This window comes from Salmo salar, chromosome ssa04, assembly GCF_905237065.1.
Source record: "Salmo salar chromosome ssa04, Ssal_v3.1, whole genome shotgun sequence".
Classification (NCBI taxonomy): domain Eukaryota; kingdom Metazoa; phylum Chordata; class Actinopteri; order Salmoniformes; family Salmonidae; genus Salmo; species Salmo salar.
Genome location: NC_059445.1, coordinates 49,766,592 through 49,785,824, shown reverse-complemented (window position 1 = coordinate 49,785,824; position 19,233 = coordinate 49,766,592). Strand labels below are relative to the sequence as shown.

General features: G+C 40.2%; 2 protein-coding genes across 4 annotated transcripts; one reads left to right on the top strand and one right to left on the bottom strand.

Moving 5' to 3' along the window:
* Positions 1 to 1,219: 1,219 nt before the first annotated feature.
* Positions 1,220 to 4,210, bottom strand: LOC106603327 (non-histone chromosomal protein HMG-14A). Its single transcript, XM_014196867.2, has 6 exons — positions 4,037 to 4,210; positions 3,178 to 3,204; positions 2,863 to 2,892; positions 2,639 to 2,686; positions 2,368 to 2,466; positions 1,220 to 2,172 (listed from the first exon to the last, which is right to left on the bottom strand). Exons 1-6 carry the CDS (start codon positions 4,049 to 4,051, stop codon positions 2,143 to 2,145), a joined length of 249 nt encoding a protein of 82 aa, XP_014052342.1. The 5' UTR covers positions 4,052 to 4,210; the 3' UTR covers positions 1,220 to 2,142.
* A 423-nt stretch (positions 4,211 to 4,633) lies between these two features.
* Positions 4,634 to 19,221, top strand: LOC106603326 (SH3 domain-binding glutamic acid-rich-like protein). Of its 3 annotated transcripts, none has more exons than XM_014196862.2 (5): positions 12,948 to 12,972; positions 13,292 to 13,443; positions 16,558 to 16,743; positions 18,392 to 18,472; positions 18,805 to 19,221. In XM_014196862.2, exons 2-5 carry the CDS (start codon positions 13,399 to 13,401, stop codon positions 18,838 to 18,840), a joined length of 348 nt encoding a protein of 115 aa, XP_014052337.1. In that variant the 5' UTR covers positions 12,948 to 12,972; positions 13,292 to 13,398; the 3' UTR covers positions 18,841 to 19,221. The 3 variants fall into 3 exon arrangements, with proteins under 3 accessions (XP_014052338.1, XP_014052337.1, XP_014052336.1); XM_014196861.2 differs by having other exon boundaries at positions 12,958 to 13,131; XM_014196863.2 differs by lacking the exons at positions 12,948 to 12,972; positions 13,292 to 13,443 and adding an exon at positions 4,634 to 5,062.
* The last annotated feature ends 12 nt before the right edge of the window (positions 19,222 to 19,233 follow it).

Sequence of the window (19,233 nt, the reverse complement as noted above, 5' to 3'; positions counted from 1 at the left end):
CGCACCTGCTGTCTCTAACTATGAATGCTTGGCTATGAAAAGCCAACTGAAAAGCCAACTGGCACCCTCTACAACCACTGTGATTATTATTTGACCCTGCTGTCCATCTATGAACGTTTGAACATCTTGGCCATGTAGTGTTATAATCTCAACCCGGCACAGCCAGAAGAGGACTGGCCACCCCTGGTTCCTCTCTAGGTTTCTGCCTTTCTAGGGAGTTTTTCCTAGCCACCATGCTTCTACATCTGCATTGTTTGCTGTTTGGGGTTTTAGGCTGGGTTTCTGTATAGCACTTTGTGACATCGGCAGTGTAAAAAGGGCTTTATAAATAAATTTGATTGGACATCAATCACATGAATTTACCACAAGTGGACTCCAAGTTGTAGAAACTTATCAAGGATGATCAATGGAAACAGAATGCACCTGAGCTCAGTTTTGACTCATAGCAAAGGGTCTGAATACTTAAATAAATTTGCTAACAATTCTAAACCTCTTTTCGCTTGGTCTTTATGGGGAATTGCGTGTATATAGAGGGAATTTAAAATCAATTTTATAATAAGGCTATAGAAAAAGTCAAGGGGTCTGAATACTTTCCGAAAACACTTTTTGTTCAGTAAATTTTCAAATAAACAATTAAGGTCAATTATACTTTTCTTGTGATAAGTAAATTCTATTTTCTTGCCTTCACTACATGACACAAGCTGAACTGGTTTAGCATATACGTCAAAATATTAAAATATAGTTGCAACTTGCAAGCAGCAGTACAGAGTTCTTTTCAGACAAGCATAACACTTACCATAAAGCTCCCTGCAATGGGAACTGCCAAACACTACTTAGGCATAGTTAGAGCATGATTACAACTTTGCATGTCAAACAATCATAATGTATAGATCTGAAAAGTGTCATGCTTTTGCAAGACAGATAATGTCTTTGTGGTTATTTGTGCTTGCAAGTAGACTGGCACGATACCTAGGATCCTTTCATTCTCATTTTTTATTTTGGTCAGCAAATATGTCGCCAAATCCAGTAGGTTGTAAAATGCTACCTTTGACCAGAATCTGTTATAACAATGTTTCCCATATATTAGTATTACAATAATATACATACCACAATAACAATCAGAACAACTGGTTGGCTAGATGGTCTACTATTGTGAGTTTAGATATGGTAATGATACAGTAATAATGACACGTAAAATAATGAGACCATCGCAACCTCATGAGAAATTCCAATTACTATTTTATTAAATTCCAATTAAATATCCAGAACTTCAGTGGGAACACAGCTGCATATTTCAGTAGATACATTTTCAGTGTTAAAATCCCAACATTTGTTTCAAAATGCATAAGCAACTTCCAACAAGCCTCTTCCTCCGTTAAAATAATTTGTGTCAAAATAATTCAGAGCAAGATTATTTAAAAAGCATGTATGTCCACATTAGGGAAATTTAAAAACATTCTGCTTAATCTCTAGCACAACATCAACATATGTGAAAATGGGGCGTTTCTATGTTTGTGGTTTAAAAAAAAAAAAACTGAGGAAGTGTCCAATTAGTAGCTAATGGCAACTCATTTGTTAAAATCACACCATGCATTGAAAATATTCCTATATTTTTTTTTTACAACAAATCAAATTAGCAATTTTCACATGTTGATGTTGCGGTGGTGCTGGAGATTATGAATATGAAGTTGAGAAATTGTCCTTTAAGCCTGGAATGTTTAAAATGTTTCCAAAATTGCTTACAGACAATCAAGTTGAAAAGAAGTAAACACCTCCCAAAGAAAAACCACTGTACATAAAGGGTAAAAAAACAACCAACTACAAAAGTGAAATGTTCTGAGTTGGCAAACCTACAATGTGACACTATACCACCTGCAATTAGTCTGCCATCCAGCATTATTTTTTAAAGTCCCAACACTAATAAAAAAACAAAACCGTAATTGCGTTTGCTTAAAAACACTTTATGACCACTGCACAACAGAACAATCCTCCATATTTAGCTGTGTTGTGCTAAAACCCTGTACCAATAATTACAAAATTGTTGATAAAAATATTCCTCTGTTAAGGTAATGGAGGTTTTAGGGAAAACATATGAGACTTGGGGGCCATACAAGGCAGGGGATTGGATGGACGGGAGCAGTGCTACTCAGTCTTCTCTTCTGGAGTCTCTACCTGTAAGATGACAAAAGAGCCATTCACTGTGAGACACTGAGAATCTTGAATGATTAATGCTTTTAGATGGATTTGCCTCCAGAAATAGTAAGATACAACAACTAACTAAAAACATCAACCTTCAAGATAATATTTAAAGTAAAAATAATTGGTAATAGAAAAGAGACCGTGTATCACTAATATGGCATGACATACTTCATCTGTCTTGATCTCGCCATTTTCAGTCTGGGTCTCCTCTTTAGGCTCCTCGACCGCTGCTGCCTTCGCCTTCTTCTTGTTATTTATTTTTTCTTTCTGTGGGGTCAATTTACATGCGTATATGTCAAATTGTCTCTGCCTGGCACCTCCGAATCATGAAATTGTCTAAACATTTCATATAGAAATGTGACAGAAAGAGAACAATGACATTAAACACATTATACTTAATCATGTAAATGAGTAGATATTGAAGGCAGGTAAATATTACCTTAGCTGGCTTTTTTGGATTTGGTGATGGTTTTGAAGGTACTGGTTTCTGAAAAATACAGAAGACTATATTGGTTCTCAAAGCAATGACTTGCATACCATGAAACAGGACAAAAAACACATAGATTAAAAAAAATAAAAATAAAAGTGGGCTTCTGCCCTTTATCAAGAATCACAATTCCAAAAGGAAGCTTTAAAGAAAAAAAAAGGAAAGAATTTACTCACTGATGACAACCGTGCAGATCTCCTTGAAGGCTAATGTAACGAAAAATAACAATACTACTCAAAGGTGTGTGACAACATTTCTAAAATAATTGAATGAGGATGCTTGATGTATTTTCATAATGCAGACAATTGAATATTTCCCTATTTCAAGAATGCATTATCTTTTAACTATTGGGAGTATTTTCTGTTTTTTTTGCGACCAAATAATTTGATAAAATCACCAGTGATCACTATTGAGGATTTTAATCATGGTGAAGATTACAACCTGTAGCCTATTCAACAAGGGTGATATTCAAGTGTGTGTATATAACTTACCTCCTCCTTGACATCGCCATCAGCTCCCTGCAAAATTGATGAAAAATTAATTATTTAAGATGATAGATATGTATGCTTTTGTTTCCAAACATAATATCGCTGAATATTTACCTATTGTCTAAAATGAGTAACTGCAAGTTGACAAACTTACTTAGCCCCTTGCAAACATAGGCAATAGCCTACACTTTGCCCATTCAGACAGCCTCTACTCATTCTAGACAAGCGCTTCAAATTCTATGCGTTGAAAAGCAGAAGCAGTTGCACCATTACTTTTTTCAGTGGGGCATTAGTCTTCATCGGTTTTCGCCAAATGTATAAGGGGGAGGGGCAGAATCAATTGTGTTCCGCCATCTGGTGATAAGGGGCAATAGCACCTATTTAACGCGATGAACAAAGAAATCATTCAAATAATTAATATTTGCGACGGTCTTAAAATGCAATTATCGAGGGAAAAAATTGAAAATTAAGTAAAAACTATACCCCCCTCAATGCAGATTTACACGATCTAACTGTCAAAAGGCATCCGTTTTGTTTCGCTGTGTTCGAGATGGATGGGATGGGAACTGCAAAGCATGGCTGCTTGTGGTTTCAATAGCATGGAGATCCAGTATGGCTTCAAACAAGATTGTTTACGCCTCTAAATAAATCGCTAAAAACATTCTAAATTCTTGGAAATATGGCGATATTTGCAAACCAAAAAAATCGAATAATTATTTCAATTTGTTTTTTTTTACAAGAGTTAACATAAATTCCTATGGCAGATTTGTATTAAATATCCGTCGCCTCGAAGGCTTCATAATATCAGACTGATTTATACGGGCAAAAAGTATATCCGCATATTAATCTAAGCTCTACATACCTTTCTCTTGGGCATGTTGGAATGTAGGTTCTCTTCTTTAATGAAACTAAAGAGCTATGTTTTGTGATTGAGTTCACAGTTTGCAGAGTGGCGTTCTCTTATTACTAATACTGTAGTAAACATATAGCACATTAAACCCAGTGGTTGGATGGGGGTGGGGATAGGTGCGGTTAAATGGTGACTGACGTTATGCTTGGCCAATCAAAGGATGGCATAAGGTGTCCCCAAAAATAAATATTTTTAACGTAGTTCATTTACGCGCCAAATTCCTAGTGGACGTGAATGATGTATTCATGTTTTGTAACAGTATCCACTGACTGGCGCATGAATATAAACAATAACATACGTTATAATGTTGTAATTGTGCAAGCATTCGTGCGCTTAACCAGTGTTGTAGTATTCGAGACCACATATTGAGTGTCTCGGTCTTGGACAATGAGGACACGTAATTTCTTCCCGAGACCAGCCGAGTAAAAAACGGAATTATCAGCGTCTATTCAACCAGCGCATAAACCGCTTCGCCAGGCCTAATATATACACTCCTTTCTTGAAACGTTAATATCTTAACAGCCTTTATCTATTATAGACATGTTTGCGCTGTGGCGAACCTATAGGCCTTCAGTGTGACAGGTTCGTGATTATGTTAGGACAGCAACCGTAACACCAGCGCACTCAAGTAGGATAGTGCACTTTTTGTTTTTGTAAAGGGCCAGTGTTGTAGTGGAGGGTATACGCAGGTATAAACCTTTTTTTTCCCCTTCTCCAGTGGGCATTGCTTATACTCACTTCTTAATCCCTATTTATGCGTATCAACGTAGTGTAGGTATACGATTTATCAATTGTGTTGTACAAGAGCGAAATCATTCACAAAGTAGCCTACACAATCGCAAAGCACGTAAAATATAGTCACATGCGCGCTGGACACAGCCTAGTTTCTGCGGAATATCATCTGCAGGCAGCAAGAGTATGCAGCTCTCAGCTGGTTTTGGAATGGAGCAGCTGACAGATGAATGACATCGGTAGCAGGTAGGGTACGAAAGACGTTTCATTTACATTTAAGTCATTTAGCAGACGCTCTTATCACAACTTGTAAATCGCTCTGGATATCTACCAGTAAATGCTAACTAAAGCAACAATGGGTATGCAAATCAGGTATTGAAAAAGTTTAGTCCCAAGTGTTGGTTAGTAGGCTATTTATGATGCGCAATTGTCATAATGCTTGTTTGCATCAGGGTCTTGGACATGGATGGGCCTGGGTGGACAGAGGCCCACCCACTGGGGAGCCAGGCCCTGACAGGACTACCAGATTGATGTGGATTTCACATTTTTTGTTTGTTTTCCCTCAACAAAAAGTATGATTTTGAGAGCTATGCTAGCCCAGCTATGCTAGCCCTAACGTTAGATAGCTGCTAGGAAGATGTCATTTCATGCCATTATAGGAGTGGGTGTTAATGACTTCCCCTCATCATTTTTCGGTGGCTATACAAAGCTAGAGATACAGATGTGTCATTTTGTTAGCTAGCAAGAACGACTGTTATACAGTTAGCATATCTCTTGCATTCGCAAATTCACTCTGGCCATCTACTCCGATTTCAGAGCACTCGTGTGTGTGTGCCAGAGCACAGAACTGATGAATTTACGAACATGCAACACCTGCTGAATGACAGGTGTCAGTAAACATAGGGGAAAAAAGTTAATCAAGAAAGTTCTAGATTACATGTAAACAGCCCAACCAGCTCTGCTACTGCAAGTAAAATGGTCAGTGACGTGTTCTCTCATTTGTGTCTGGAAGTAGCTAGCTCTCCAACTTTAGCCAGTTTGCATGCTTGTCCCAACCAAGCACCCAAGCTGCAGAAAGAAGAAGAGGCTACAGTTCCCCATCGTTTAACAGCGCAATTTTATTGACAAACTAGCTTAAAAAGTTTGAGGGTTTATCTAATGTTCCTTCCTTAGATTTTAGCTAATCTTGCTCTGGCTAGCATTAGTTGTTGATGTGTATAACTGAGGGAGAGAGCACCTACCTTTTCATGGTTGTATGATCAATAGGACTGTAAAGTTACCAAACGTAAGAGGACTCCCGTGGTGTTTACATATATCCATTCAGGTTGATTTTGTGGCTTTTGGCAAATGCATTCTGATTATCTAAAATTACGCTGTTGCAACTGACTGTAAACACATTCCAATTCAAAGTGAATGATGGCAGGCCCATGTGGCAAATGGCTTGTTCTGTATAAAGGTCTACTGTACCTCTGATTGGCTATAGCGCACCGGTCTGTGTAGACTCTGGTAGTTTGGTTTTATTCACTGTAGTGTCAATTAATTGTCCAAACGCACAGCTGCTTTCCACTCTATACTGCTATAGAATTTTCACAAATTCCATAATTCCCAAACATTCTAAGAATTTAGGAAAATGACCATATCTAAGTCGTCGGTTGCCAGAAATGTAAGTGTTATTCTTCCTGGAGGTGTATATGAACAGATTAATAAGATTGGCATTTAAAGTGGAACTGACGGCAATGTTTCATACACACACAAGTTATTTTAAAAGAGATGGCTAACAGAAAGCACACTGCAATAATCACAGTTCCACTCACCAGATGATCATTTGAAATCTAACTTATTGTTGAAAGTCATTCTTGAAAAGGGAAAAGCTAACAAATTACCAACAATCCTCTTTGATAACACCGCTGCAGCCAGTGCAAACTAGCCGACAACAAAAGCTAGCTAGACCATGGGAAAACTACTGCTCTCTATTGTGACCTGTTGGCCTTCAAGGCAGCAGAAGTTACCATACGTTTTTGTAAAAACGGTCCCACTCATTAAGTCAAAATGTGATTGGTTGATTCCACTGTCACTCCAAATTGTTGCCCTAATACAGTTGAATGGCAGATGCCTTTATCTAGCTTATAGTGGCCTAGCCAATGGCTGACTTAGCTAGCTAGATTTCTCCCCCTGGAGACCAGCAAAAGAAAAATCTTGATTGGATCTTTTTTCTTCTTTCTTTAGTGTTAACCCTTCCAAACAAATATTGAAGAGATTAAATCAGATCATTGAAAATAATATAATTGTCATTTTATAAATCTTTGCCCTTCTCCAGAAGGCGTAGAAGGCCCATTGTTCCCCACTGTGTTTGAGTTAGTAAATTAGTAGATTGGATTTGTCACCCAGCATGCATTTTCTCACTATTCTGAATGTCTAAAGAATTGTTCAAAATGTTCATATTTCAGAACTCTTATTATGGTGGTTATTTGACAAAATTACAATCAAGGTCTTGAATTGGACTCGCATTTTTCTGGTCTCGGTCTCGCCCCACCTCCGTTCTTCGCCTTAAAATCAGTCTCGAACACAACACTGCTCTTAACATTAAAACATTGGAAGACGGGACCAAATAGAGTCCCACAGTGGAGGTGTCATAATACCCATTAAACCCAGCGGTCAAACAGGGAAATGGTTCCAATCATTTTTACACCGTTCATTTTACCCATAGGGGATTTTAGAAACACTTAAAATAAGGGCTGTTTCGTATAGGCTTACCCTGACATGATGTTTTGATAACCATGTAAATCTCTCTCGGACAAGGCCACATTATTTATTTGGCTCCATTTGCGCTCATATTCAAAAATGCTAATTAGCATCAAAGTAGACATTATGCAAGACTACAAACCTCAGCAGGCTCCTGCAAGCCATCTCTAGCTGAAACCTTTGCTAAACAGGTATTGTGTCATTTTAAAACTTGCACAAGACAGTTAATAGAATTGTCAATTTAAAGCAATTTAGCCAATTAATTTCATTACTACATTTAGCTAACATCCAGAGATTATTACCTTTGCCTCGATTCGGCAGTCTCGTCCAAATCACCGTGGTATTTGTAGTTCTTTATGATAGCCACATTAGCATTTCATTTTTTGAGGGGTAAATACAGATGAATATATTGATAAGTCACCTTGTCCACCCTCCAAGGCCTCCCGAGTGGCGCAGCGGTCTGCTTGAGGCGTCACTACAGACATGGGTTCAATCCCACGCTGTGTCACAGCCGGCTGTGATCGGGAGACCCATGAGGCGGCGCCCAATTGGCCCAGCATAGTCGGGGTAAGGGGAGGGTTTGGCCGGCAGGGATGTCCTTGTCCCATCGCGCTCTAGCAATTCATTGTGGCGGGCCAGGCGCCTGCAAACTGACTTCGGTCGCCAGTTGTACAGTGTTTCCTCCGACACATTGATGCGGCTGGCTTCCGGGTTAAGCAAGCAGTGTGCCAAGAATCAGTGCGGCTTGGCAGGGTCGTGTTTTCAGAGGACGCATGGCTCTCGACCTTCGTCTCTCCTCGAATCTGTACTGGAGTTGCAACTATGGGACAAGACTACCAGTTGGATATCATGAAATTGGGGAGAAAAAGGGGTAAAAGTAGGCTTACCTTGCGGTGACGTTTTGATAACCGTGCAATTCCCTCTTGGACAGTGCGAGTTCTCAATATATTTGCCTAAATTTACTCCCAAACTAAAAATTCTAATTAGCAACAGTTAAGACCTCAGCAAGACTACAAATTCATCGCTAGCCAACACTGTCAGCTACCGTTCACCAGCGCGATCCGAGAACTTCTTACGTCTCCTTTGTCTTAGCTAGCCATTGACTACACTTTAGCTAGTTAGCAGAGCAATAGATACAAATATTTGTTTTACTTAGCCTAGATAATTGTTTGTACAATATGTCCATTTCAGACATGGTATTTTTCAAGGATGAGCATAAGAGCATTAAAAGGGGAGAAGACCACTATAAGTCTGGCCAAGTGGAGAAGTGCAGCTATAGTTAGGGGTAACTTACCGGTTTGGTCAGGGCCAGCATGAGGGATACATTTTATCCTGTGTCGCTGAGTGTAGTAATTAAGTTAAGTTACAGCTGTCAACATTCTACAAAGAGCCACTTAATCAATTATATAATCATTAACCACATTACCCCAGATATCAGACTGTGATGAGTATCTGGATCTTCCTCTCTTCTGCCATGGTGGATGAGTCTGGATCTTCCTCTTCTGCCATGGTGGATGAGTCTGGATCTTCCTCATCTGTCATGGTGGATGAGCTACCTTTTCTTGTAAATACAGGGCCATTTCTCAATGGAAAATGGTAGCTGCAGACCCAAGTGTCACTGGGGATCCAGTCCACCTGTCTGAAAGGCCACTAAAATGGTAACATTATATTTAAATACCATAACCCCAGACTTGACTATAGTAACAGTAAAATAGACTGGACTTCGGTCTATCGGCACATCTAAAAAAAACTACTATGTGGATGGGACAGAGGAATTACCTGGAATGAGAGTAGAGAATTACTTTATTAATCCCAATTTGGGAAATTGTTTTATCACAGCATGCATCATCACTGACTTTGTGACAGAACAGGCAACAATGACAAACATGATACATTTTTTTTTTTTTAAACACATTAAGACAAAGGCACATGCACCAACCATAGTATCCTTAAAATAATAATCTGGTTCAAGTGCTGTTTTCTATCCTACTCTGAGGAAAACAAACAACATTTTCCAATAGAAAGACCTCAAAACAGTTAGTCCATTACACTCATTAAAAAGCCTCATGGCTGTGGGTAGAAAATGACCATCTAAACCTCTGTGGAACATCTGGGCAGTAGCAGGACCTGCTACTGAAGCTGCTCCTGTGTTGCATTAGAATGCTGTGGAGTGGGTGTGTGTCATTGTCCATGATTATGTGTGTTTTTACATGCAGCCTTTTTATGAAAATGTCTTGCATTGATTCCAGGCTGCAGCCAATTGTAGCACTGGCTTTAATGATTTTGTCAAGCTTGTTTAATTCTTCCTTAGCTAAATTCCAGCACACAATTGCATAGGTCACTACACTCGTGATGACACTGCTATAGAACATAAAAAGTATTTTGTCACATACATAAAGATATCCAAGCTTCCTTAAAAAGTACAGTCTGGAATGGGCTTCTTTTTTTTTTATTGACACAGAATTCTCCTTCCAGTTCAGTTTGTTGTCCACTATTACACCAAAGTACTTATAAAAGAGAGTCAACAGTGCCAGTCTCTTCCCTAAAATCTACCACTAGCTCCTTGGTCTTCAGTCCTGTCAGGTCCCAAAAAAATTGGCCTCACACCATTTCACAAAGGACTCTGTTATATCCCTGTGATGAGCATTGTCTCCTCACATGGCACAGCTTACTATAGCAGAGTCAGAGAATTTCTGTAAGTGGCTCAGTTCATTGTTGTGTGTGAAGTCATTTGTGTAAAGGGGAAACAGAAAAGGTGACAGTACCGTCACCTGCGCTGCTCCCGTGTTTGTACATATCCGATCTGATACTGCCTGATTCAGTCTTACGAACTGTGGTCTATTGGTCAGGTAGTTCACAATCCATTTGAGTGTGGATTTACGTGAATGTCCTTTATCTGTTGGGCCATCAGGTGGGGTTGTATGGTATTGAAAGCACCGGAGAGGTGGAAGAACATTGTTCTCACCACACAGCCGGGTTTCTCCATTTGCTCACATACTCTGTGGAGGAGATCGAGCAGAGCATCTTCAACATCAGTTTTTGGGTGGTAGGCAAATTGCAAAGGATCCAGATAGGCTGCCACCTCAACTCTTAATAAGGGTATTAAACCCCGCCCAAAGGTTTTCATGACTTGTGATGTCAAAGCCACTGGATGCTCAACTATATAATCAGGACAGTCTAGGCTATTGCATGAGCTATACGGCTGTAATCATGATTCTAATTCTCAAGAGGAAAGTTAAAACCCTCAGCTGTGAGGTCACTGAGGAGGACCGTCTGAAAGGGCCTGACGTGCAGGGATGGAACATAAGGACTTTCGGTAGGGGCCAGCAGACCACAATTTCTACTAGCTTGGGTAACATTCAGGTCCTAAATCTGTGGCATGCAATGTTTGTAAAGGCACAATTTCACTGCTGTGTCAGGCTAGTTTTCTACTAGCCCAGTCTGAAAAGTACTAGCCTCGGGCTAGCTTCATTTCCATCCCTGCTGACATTTAAAAGACTTCACATGTCATTTGATTAGTTATGTACAAAAGATGCACTAGTGGAACAAAACAGTTGTGTTTTGTAAGGGGACAACATTAAGCCCACAAGTCCTTTGTGCGCTAGTTAGCCAACTTCAGCTAATGTAGATAGCTAACGTTAGCCTACCAGGCGATATTTAGCTAGCTAGATAACATTAGCTCACAGTTCGTGTAAACATACTTTTGTATGTGGTGACATGATAACTAGCATTGCCATTGTGCCGGCCCAACGTTAGCTAGCAAGTCTTACTACACAACCGGTAAATTAACTACCTAACTAGTTCACTAAATACTCGTCAATAAAAAGGTCACAACAGTCATTATGCTAGCCTATGCTGGTTTTCTTTTTACCTGTAAGGACCGGCGGTTATCTAGCTAATTGTCACAAGTGCCTAGTTAACCACAGATCTTAGACCTGACCAAAATAGCTTTTTAGCAGCTAGTAAACACGGCTTACCAAAACACACGGATCCAGCGACGCCTCTCGATTAGAGGTTGGAAAACGATCAAATGCACGTGTGTTTATCGGGGTAAAGTTAGTGTGGTTACAATCAGGTAACTTACATAGCACAGATTTGTATTTTTAAATGTAACCTTGAACCTTTTTCAAGAATCATCCTTGCTTCTGATCGACGGAGATACCTAAATTAGCTAGTTCGCTACAAAGGCAGAGGGTAATTCAAAAATTCTATGTTAGCTAGCTAATTTGGAAAATGCTAAACAAGAATACACACGAGAAATTAAAAGGCTATCATATCTACGCTACTTGTTATCGTTACTTTTCTATGAGTTCGCATGGAGAAATGTTGCCGCGTTCAATGCAACTGAAAACTCGGAAATCTGGCTTCCGATTTAAGCGCTTTCAAGACGATCGGGAACTTTGAAAAATAATAACGATCTCTGACCGATTTGAACGGTCATTCAACTCGGGCTTCTTTCTAGAGCTCCGACCTGAAGATCACTGACGTCATGATTTGACCTCGTGTTTTCCGAGTTCCCTGTTGTTTTGAACAAGGCATGATAACCATGTAAATCTCTAGGACAAGGTGACTTATCAATTTATTTGCCTCCATTTGCTCTCATATTGGAAAATGCTAATTAGCATCAAAGTAGACCTTATGCAAGACTACAAATCCCTGCAAGCCATCTCTAGCTGAAACCTTTGCTAAACAGGTATTGTGTCAATTTAAAACTTGCACAAGACAGTTCACAGAATTGTACATTTAAATACATTTTGCCAATTTATTCATTGAGGGATGTCTAAGCTTGCAAGATGTTTATTTCTGTATGATAGCCACATTAGCACCTAATGGGCATTTCGTTTACAGGCGAATATTGATAAAAGTTACCTTGTCCGAGAGAGACTTGCACGGTTATCAAAACGTCTCGCTAGGGGAAGCCTACATGAAACACAGACCTTATATGAAGTAGTTTTAAAATCTCCGACTCTCAACCGAATGGTTAAAAAACGATTGGAACCATTTCCGAGTTTTGCCGCTAGGTTTCATGGGTATTATGACTCATACTGTGGTACTCAATAACGCTGCCAAATACCCTATGAAAGTCCCGCCTACTTTCTGTTGCAGATTCGGTACTGTTTTTGAACGGGTTTCACATTTCTATAATCAAATTCATGAAAACGTGGTCATTTACGATATTTGTACAATTCTATTCGTGGATTAATTCGTGGACCTGATGCCTTTAATGAAGGTTTTCGATTGCGTTTTCAAAATCGAAAACCTTCGTGAAAGCCTTTGGGTGTAAATTAATCCACGAATATGAATATCATGTTACATATATCTTAAATTACCATATTTTAATGAATTTTATTATATAAGCATGACGCCCATGCAAAAACAGTTTTACACCAGGAAGTAGGCGGGACGTTCATTGGGTATAATCACCCGGATTTTTCATAGGCCTATTCTCTTTTCAGACAGTATATTGCGTTGTGTAGTTAGAATGTTATGAGCCTATTACTATATTTTCCTTATGTCTGAGCACATCTATTAGCTTTATTTCAATTATTTGAATTGAAATTCTTGAAAAATATGTGAGGAGCATTTATTACTTATTTATAGACTATATGAATAGGAGAACAAAATATTAACATAGTCAAATGTATTTGAAAATGCATTTAGAAAGCACTACAATATATAGTTTGAAGTGTTCCTAGTTGTTTTCAGAGATCTGATTTCCATCTGTTGTTACAGTGTTAGAGAGAGAGCGAGAGAGAGAGAAAAAGAGAGAGCGAGAGAGAGATCATTTGGAGACGTTGGTGCTCTGCTCACTTGGGTTTTGGGGAGTGAACCAAACAGCCATGGTAATAAAAGTCTTTATAGCATCATCCTCTGGATCGACAGCGGTAAGAAATCTTGAGTATTGAGTAAGCCTTATAGCATATTGACTGTTTATGTTCATTTTCTTGGCAAATTCAAAGTATTTGCATTAGGTGTTTCTGGCTCATACAAATGAGCTATTGTGTTGTAGCTACGCAGATTCTATCAAATTAAATGTATTAAGCTCAATGGACATGAACTTGCTTTTAAAAGTTCTGCAAGTTGTGCGTGGGATGTCCCGAGCAATAGAGTAGAAGCTGTCACTGACAGCTGCACAAATACATTCGATTCTATAGGCTTCTCATTTTTTTATTTGACCTTTATTTAACTAGGCAAGTCAGTTAAGAACAAATTCTTATTTTCAATGACGGCCTAGGAACAGTGGGTTAACTGCCTTGTTCAGGGGCAGAACGACAGATTTGTACCTTGTCAGCTCGGGGATTTGAACTTGCAACTAGTCCAACACTCTAACCACTAGGCTACCCTGCCGCCCCATGCATGACAATGCATAGGCTATTGTAATGAACCTAAAACAATTATTTGATAAAGAGGGCCTTCAATTTGGGAGATATTGATTTATTATATGACTATTATTCTATTAATTTGTATATATTGTTAATTTAGTATTAACACAAAACTAAGATTGTATTGTATCTAAAATGCATTTACAGCACAGTATTACATCGGAAGAGGATACATAATCACATATTCATTGTCTGTAAGAATAGCAGTCTCTTACTCCTGCTCAACCCCCTCTGTGTAGGAAGGTTTTTATGAGTGAGCATGCAGACAAGAATGTTTAGGTAAAGCACTTGGTTAAACAGATCAGATTTTTTCAAGCAACTGTTTTCGTCCAAATGGCCTTGTGGTGAGGGTGAGGGGTCAAACTTAACTAGACTCTACCATCAGATGTTGACTCCCCCACCACAATCTTCCTCCATTTTCCTGTTTCCTGTGTGCCACCACTCCTTCCCTACATACTGCAGAACAACACGCCTAGACTAAAGGACCATCGCCAATGGTGTTCTGTGCCAGAACAGCTGGACAGGATCAGTCTTTGGACATCTGAACTTCATACCTCACCCAATTACATCACTATCTAAAGAATCAGTCAAAGAGCACAATGGCTACAGAACGACTGCCTCAGCTAACCTCTGAATTATCTGGTCTGAAACAACGGATATTATTGCTTACTGTGAATTTGCAAGTCAAAACCATGACTATACACAAATGTTGTCTATACAGGATTTTCTAGACAGGCTTCTATGTGCAGTGCAAAGTTTAGATGGAACAGAAGTAGTTGCATGGGAACACTGGGCTCTCCTCCTACTGCCATATTTGGTCTGTGCCTGTCTTCTGAGCTGATCCTGGTTGCACAGAGGCCTTATTGGGTCCGTCTCAGTCCCCAGGCTCTCCTGTAGAATGCAGCCCAGCTGCAGAGGCTCTGCAAAGTGAATAGAGGCTTATCTCCCCATACTCCACCCTTTATTACACATCAAAACAATATTATTATTGTATCATTATTACTAGGGATGCACCGATATGGCATTTTTGGCCGATATCCAATATTTTCCTTGCCAAAAAACGATACCGATAACCAATATTTACAATTTTAGCAGTCTTTTAAGCATTCTAGTACAGTTAAATAGTTACACACACACACATGGACGCAGTGGTCTAAGGCACTGCATCTCAGTGCGAGAGGCATCACTACAGTCCCTGGTTCAGATCCAGGCTCTATCACATCCGGCCGAGATTGGGAGTCCCAAAGGGCGGCGCACAATTGGCCCAGCGTTGTCCGGGTTTGGCCGGGGTAGGCCGTCATTGTAAATAACAATTTGTTCTTAACTGATTTGCCTAGTTAAATAAAGGTTACACACACACCACACTGACCAAAAAGTTATTTTCTTGGAATTTACATATGTCCCCATTACAAGTAAAACATAATCAAAACCTATTTCTTTCACTTACTTGCTGTGCTGTTTCATTGTTCATTTGTTCAGTCGTTTCATTCTCAACCAGGATTTCATCATACATGTCAAGCAGTAAAGTTTCAGCTCTGTCTGTCCGTGGCCTCTCTTCCTCGGTGCGCACTGTCACTGTGTCCGTTTCCATATTGTCCAGCTGTGTATGTAACATTTCACGTAAACCCTGTTTCTTGTCTGCATCGAAGTAGCGGTCCTTGTACCTAGCATTGAGCATAGTGGTGACACAGTAAAGAGGCTCAGAGAGAATGCTACCGAATCGCTTGTTCACAGCCTTGAGTACTTTTGCAAGTTTTAACTCCACGGTTTTGTTGAGCAGGCGTTTCAATGCCATGACAGAGGGTTTCACGTCTGCTGCAGACGCAGTTGATTAGCTTATTTCTCGAGTCAGTTGTTCGAATGGCGCTAGGAGTGTTCATGTTTCTAAGTTTCAAACATGTTCTCAAATGCCATTGAAATGACAGCGCCGGTATGAGAACCAGCACATTCTTGAGCATGCAATACGGCTTTCCTCAGTACGAAATCCTTATCCACCCACTGTGCTGTCAGACTCAGCATGCTCATGGGGCTGACATTGCTGGTCCAAATGTCAGTCGTGAAGCTAATAGCAGTGACGCCCATAGCAAGTAGCTCATAGATGTGCGTTGCAACAATACTGTGTAACTCCGGTAGGGCAACATCTGAAAAATGGTGTGTACCGGGGCTTGACCAGTCAGTGAAAGCCTACATCATCCACGACAGAGAACGATTGATTGTCAAGGGCAATGAATTCCATTATCTTGCCGTTAATGGATTTCACCTTTGAATTGTCAAGCTGAAATGTTCTTACTCTTTCAAAATGACTGCTCGACTTGAACTTGTTTAGTTGTTGGAAGTGTGCGCTTAGTATTTTTCTGCTTTTTGACTGGTCAAGCCCCGGTACACACCATGTTCTGTGTAGCACTGTAATTACGTGGCATCATTACGTCATCTACCTACGTTCTATAGGTGTGCACGTCAGCTTTGACATCGGTTTTGCATCTCGGCGTTAAACTAGACATCGGGCCGATGTTGCCATTTTTAGCTAATATTGTCCGATTCCGATATGCTCACTGATATACCGTGCATCCCTATTTATTACATTACCTAATTAAATATCTCCCTTTCTGCCTGTAGATTAAGAAGCAGCAGCAAGACATCATGGGTTTCCTAACTGTCAACAAGATTGACTTTAAGGAGTGTGACATCGTAACTAGTGAAGACAACAGGAAGTGGATGAGGGAGAACGTACCTGAGGACTTCCGACCTATGACGGGGGTCCCCCTGCCTCCACAGATATTTAATGAAGAACATTACTGTGGGGTGAGTGTTGTACTGTACTGACCCCTTCACAGTGAAGTGACGCTTACTGTCTGAAGCTGATGAGAGGTCAAAGGACAGTATGCTAGCAAATGCATAGTAAAGAAAAGTATGCTTTTATAACCAAAAGTGCCTGGTTTATAGTTTTTCTGTTCTAATTTAACGTAGACATTCTCAACATACTCTGTGAGAATATTGCAGCAATATTCTCACAAATTTGTAGCAATTTGTGGCAATTTGTGTAATAATGATAAATAATAATACATTTTATTTTAAGCGCTTTTCACGACATCCAAAGTTACTTTACAAACACAAGAACATCAGCAGGGTAAAAAGCTATAAAATCATCTATTAAAATAAGTAAGAATATGAATATACCTTCCCGATATTAAGGTGCACCCCTCCTCTTTTTTGCTCTCAGAACAGCCTCAATTTGTTGGCCATGTACTCTACAAGGTGTCGAAAGTATTCCACAGGGATGCTGGCCCATGTTGACTCCAATGCTTCCAACAGATGTGTCAAGTTGGCTGGATGTCCTTTGGGTGGTGGACCATTCTTGATACACATGGGAAACTGTTGAGTGTGAAAAACTCAGCAGGGTTGCAGCTCTTGACACAAACCGGTGTGCCTGGCACCTACTACCATACCCCGTTCAAAGGCACTTACATATTTCTTCTTGCCCATTTACCCTATGAATGGAACACATACACATGCCATGTCTCAATTGTCTCAAGGCTTAAAAATCCTTCTTTAACCTGTCTCCTCCCCTTCATCTACACTGATTTGAAGTGGATTTAGCAAGTAACATCAATAAGGGAACATAGCTTTCACCTGGATTCACCTGGTCAGTCTATGTCATGGAAATAGTAGGTACTCATAATGTTTTGTACACTCGGTGTATAAACGTATACTAAACATAAGCACAGACTAACCAGGGAGGTGAACTAGAGTGTCCGGGTAAGCCTGTGTGAAGAGGTGTGTCTTTAGTGTGGACTTGAATATGTGTATGGATTGTGAAGTTCTGACATGGAGAGGGAGGGAGTTACAGAGTTGGGGAGCTGCCCTGCTAAAAGCCCGGTCTCCCATGGAGCGGATCCTGGTTGCAGGGATGCTGAGGAGGCCGGTGTCAGAGGAGCGCAGTGAACAGGTTGGGAGTGTAGGGGTGCAGGAGGCCAGTAAGGTATGTTGGTGCCAGTCCATTGAGTACTTTGTAGGTGAGCATGAGCAACTTGAAGAGGATCCTATATTGAACTGGGAGCCAGTGGAGTTTGATGAGGGGGGGGGTCGGTCCCAGGTTTGGTGTGTGAGGACTCATGCAGCTGAATTTTTAATATGTTGAAGTCTGTCCAGTGTTTTGACGGGGAGTCTGAATGGCGTTGCAGTAGTCCAGGTGTGATAAAACAAAGGCGTGAATGAGGGTTTCAGCAGCGAGGTCAGTGAGAGAAGATCTGAGTCGTGAGATGTTTTGAGGTGGAAGAAGGCTGAAGGTTCCTGACAGTGGAGTTGGAGTGGATTGTGCAGCTGTCTATTGTCATGTTGAGTTGACCCAGTCTCTTGATGACGGAGTTGAGGTCCATGAGCATGATCTCTGTTGTAATAACCTTCTGAAACATACTTAGTGAGACAGCTGCCTTTTGTATTGTCGTTGCAGAATTATGAGGCCTTCTTTGATGCCCGTGAGGAGCATGCAGTGTATGCCTTCTTGGGCCTAACAGCCCCTCCAGGCTCCAAGGTAAAGACCAAGACCTTATGGACATACTCAGTCTGTCAAAACCACTCACAGAGGACCATACTCATGTGCAAGTTACCAGTCCATCTATTTTGAATGATTGCATGTTTCCTCTACTACCATGTATTTCACAGCTCTGTTGCCCAACATTGAGGCAATGACGGATGACCTGCAGGTCCAGACTGTTCTGTTGGCAACTGTACTATATCATTACAATACTTACACAAAATTGTTCTCGTGAAGTTACATACACCTTTTGGTGGAAGCATAATTACAATTGGTCTCAACCCTGGTGTTGTATCATTTTCTTAGCACTGTTTTCACACCACCCACAGGAAGCAGAGGCCTTGGCTGGACTGGAGCAACAGTAGCCGTATGGTTTTGATTAGCAGACCACAGTGCCCTCTCCTGTCATCCTCCATTCAGCTCTACAGCAGCTTGCCACTGCTCGTCTGGAAAACGTCTTCTCAGACCAATCATAGCGCTTTATTTTGTTGTGAAAGGTAATCAGAATGGTATCAAATTTACCAAATGTTGTGTTTTTTGACAATACCTTTAAAGTGATGACCTTGTACTGTTACAATAGTCAATGCTGGGCAGTATCCCATGTTCAATATCATATTGAAATCAAGGCGGAATGAGTGCCCAAATACTAGGCATTTAGTAGATGATAAAGACATGCTTTGCACATATGAGAATATTTAATTCAATGAGATATTTTTCATGTTTGATAATAAAATAGTGTTACTTTACTACTCAGTCTC

What these genes read in the sequence shown, in the direction of transcription:
- LOC106603327 (XM_014196867.2), bottom strand. An exon ending in GATCTGCACGGTTGTCATCA is followed by an intron (nt 2,687 to 2,862) that starts GTGAGTAAATTC and finishes TGTATTTTTCAG; the next exon opens with AAACCAGTACCTTCAAAACC. An exon ending in GCGAGATCAAGACAGATGAA is followed by an intron (nt 2,173 to 2,367) that starts GTATGTCATGCC and finishes GTCATCTTACAG; the next exon opens with GTAGAGACTCCAGAAGAGAA.
- LOC106603326 (XM_014196862.2), top strand. Translation starts at nt 13,399, where the DNA reads ATGGTAATAAAAGTCTTTATAGCATCATCCTCTGGATCGACAGCG. An exon ending in ATGAAGAACATTACTGTGGG is followed by an intron (nt 16,744 to 18,391) that starts GTGAGTGTTGTA and finishes TTGTCGTTGCAG; the next exon opens with AATTATGAGGCCTTCTTTGA. An exon ending in CAGCCCCTCCAGGCTCCAAG is followed by an intron (nt 18,473 to 18,804) that starts GTAAAGACCAAG and finishes CACCACCCACAG; the next exon opens with GAAGCAGAGGCCTTGGCTGG.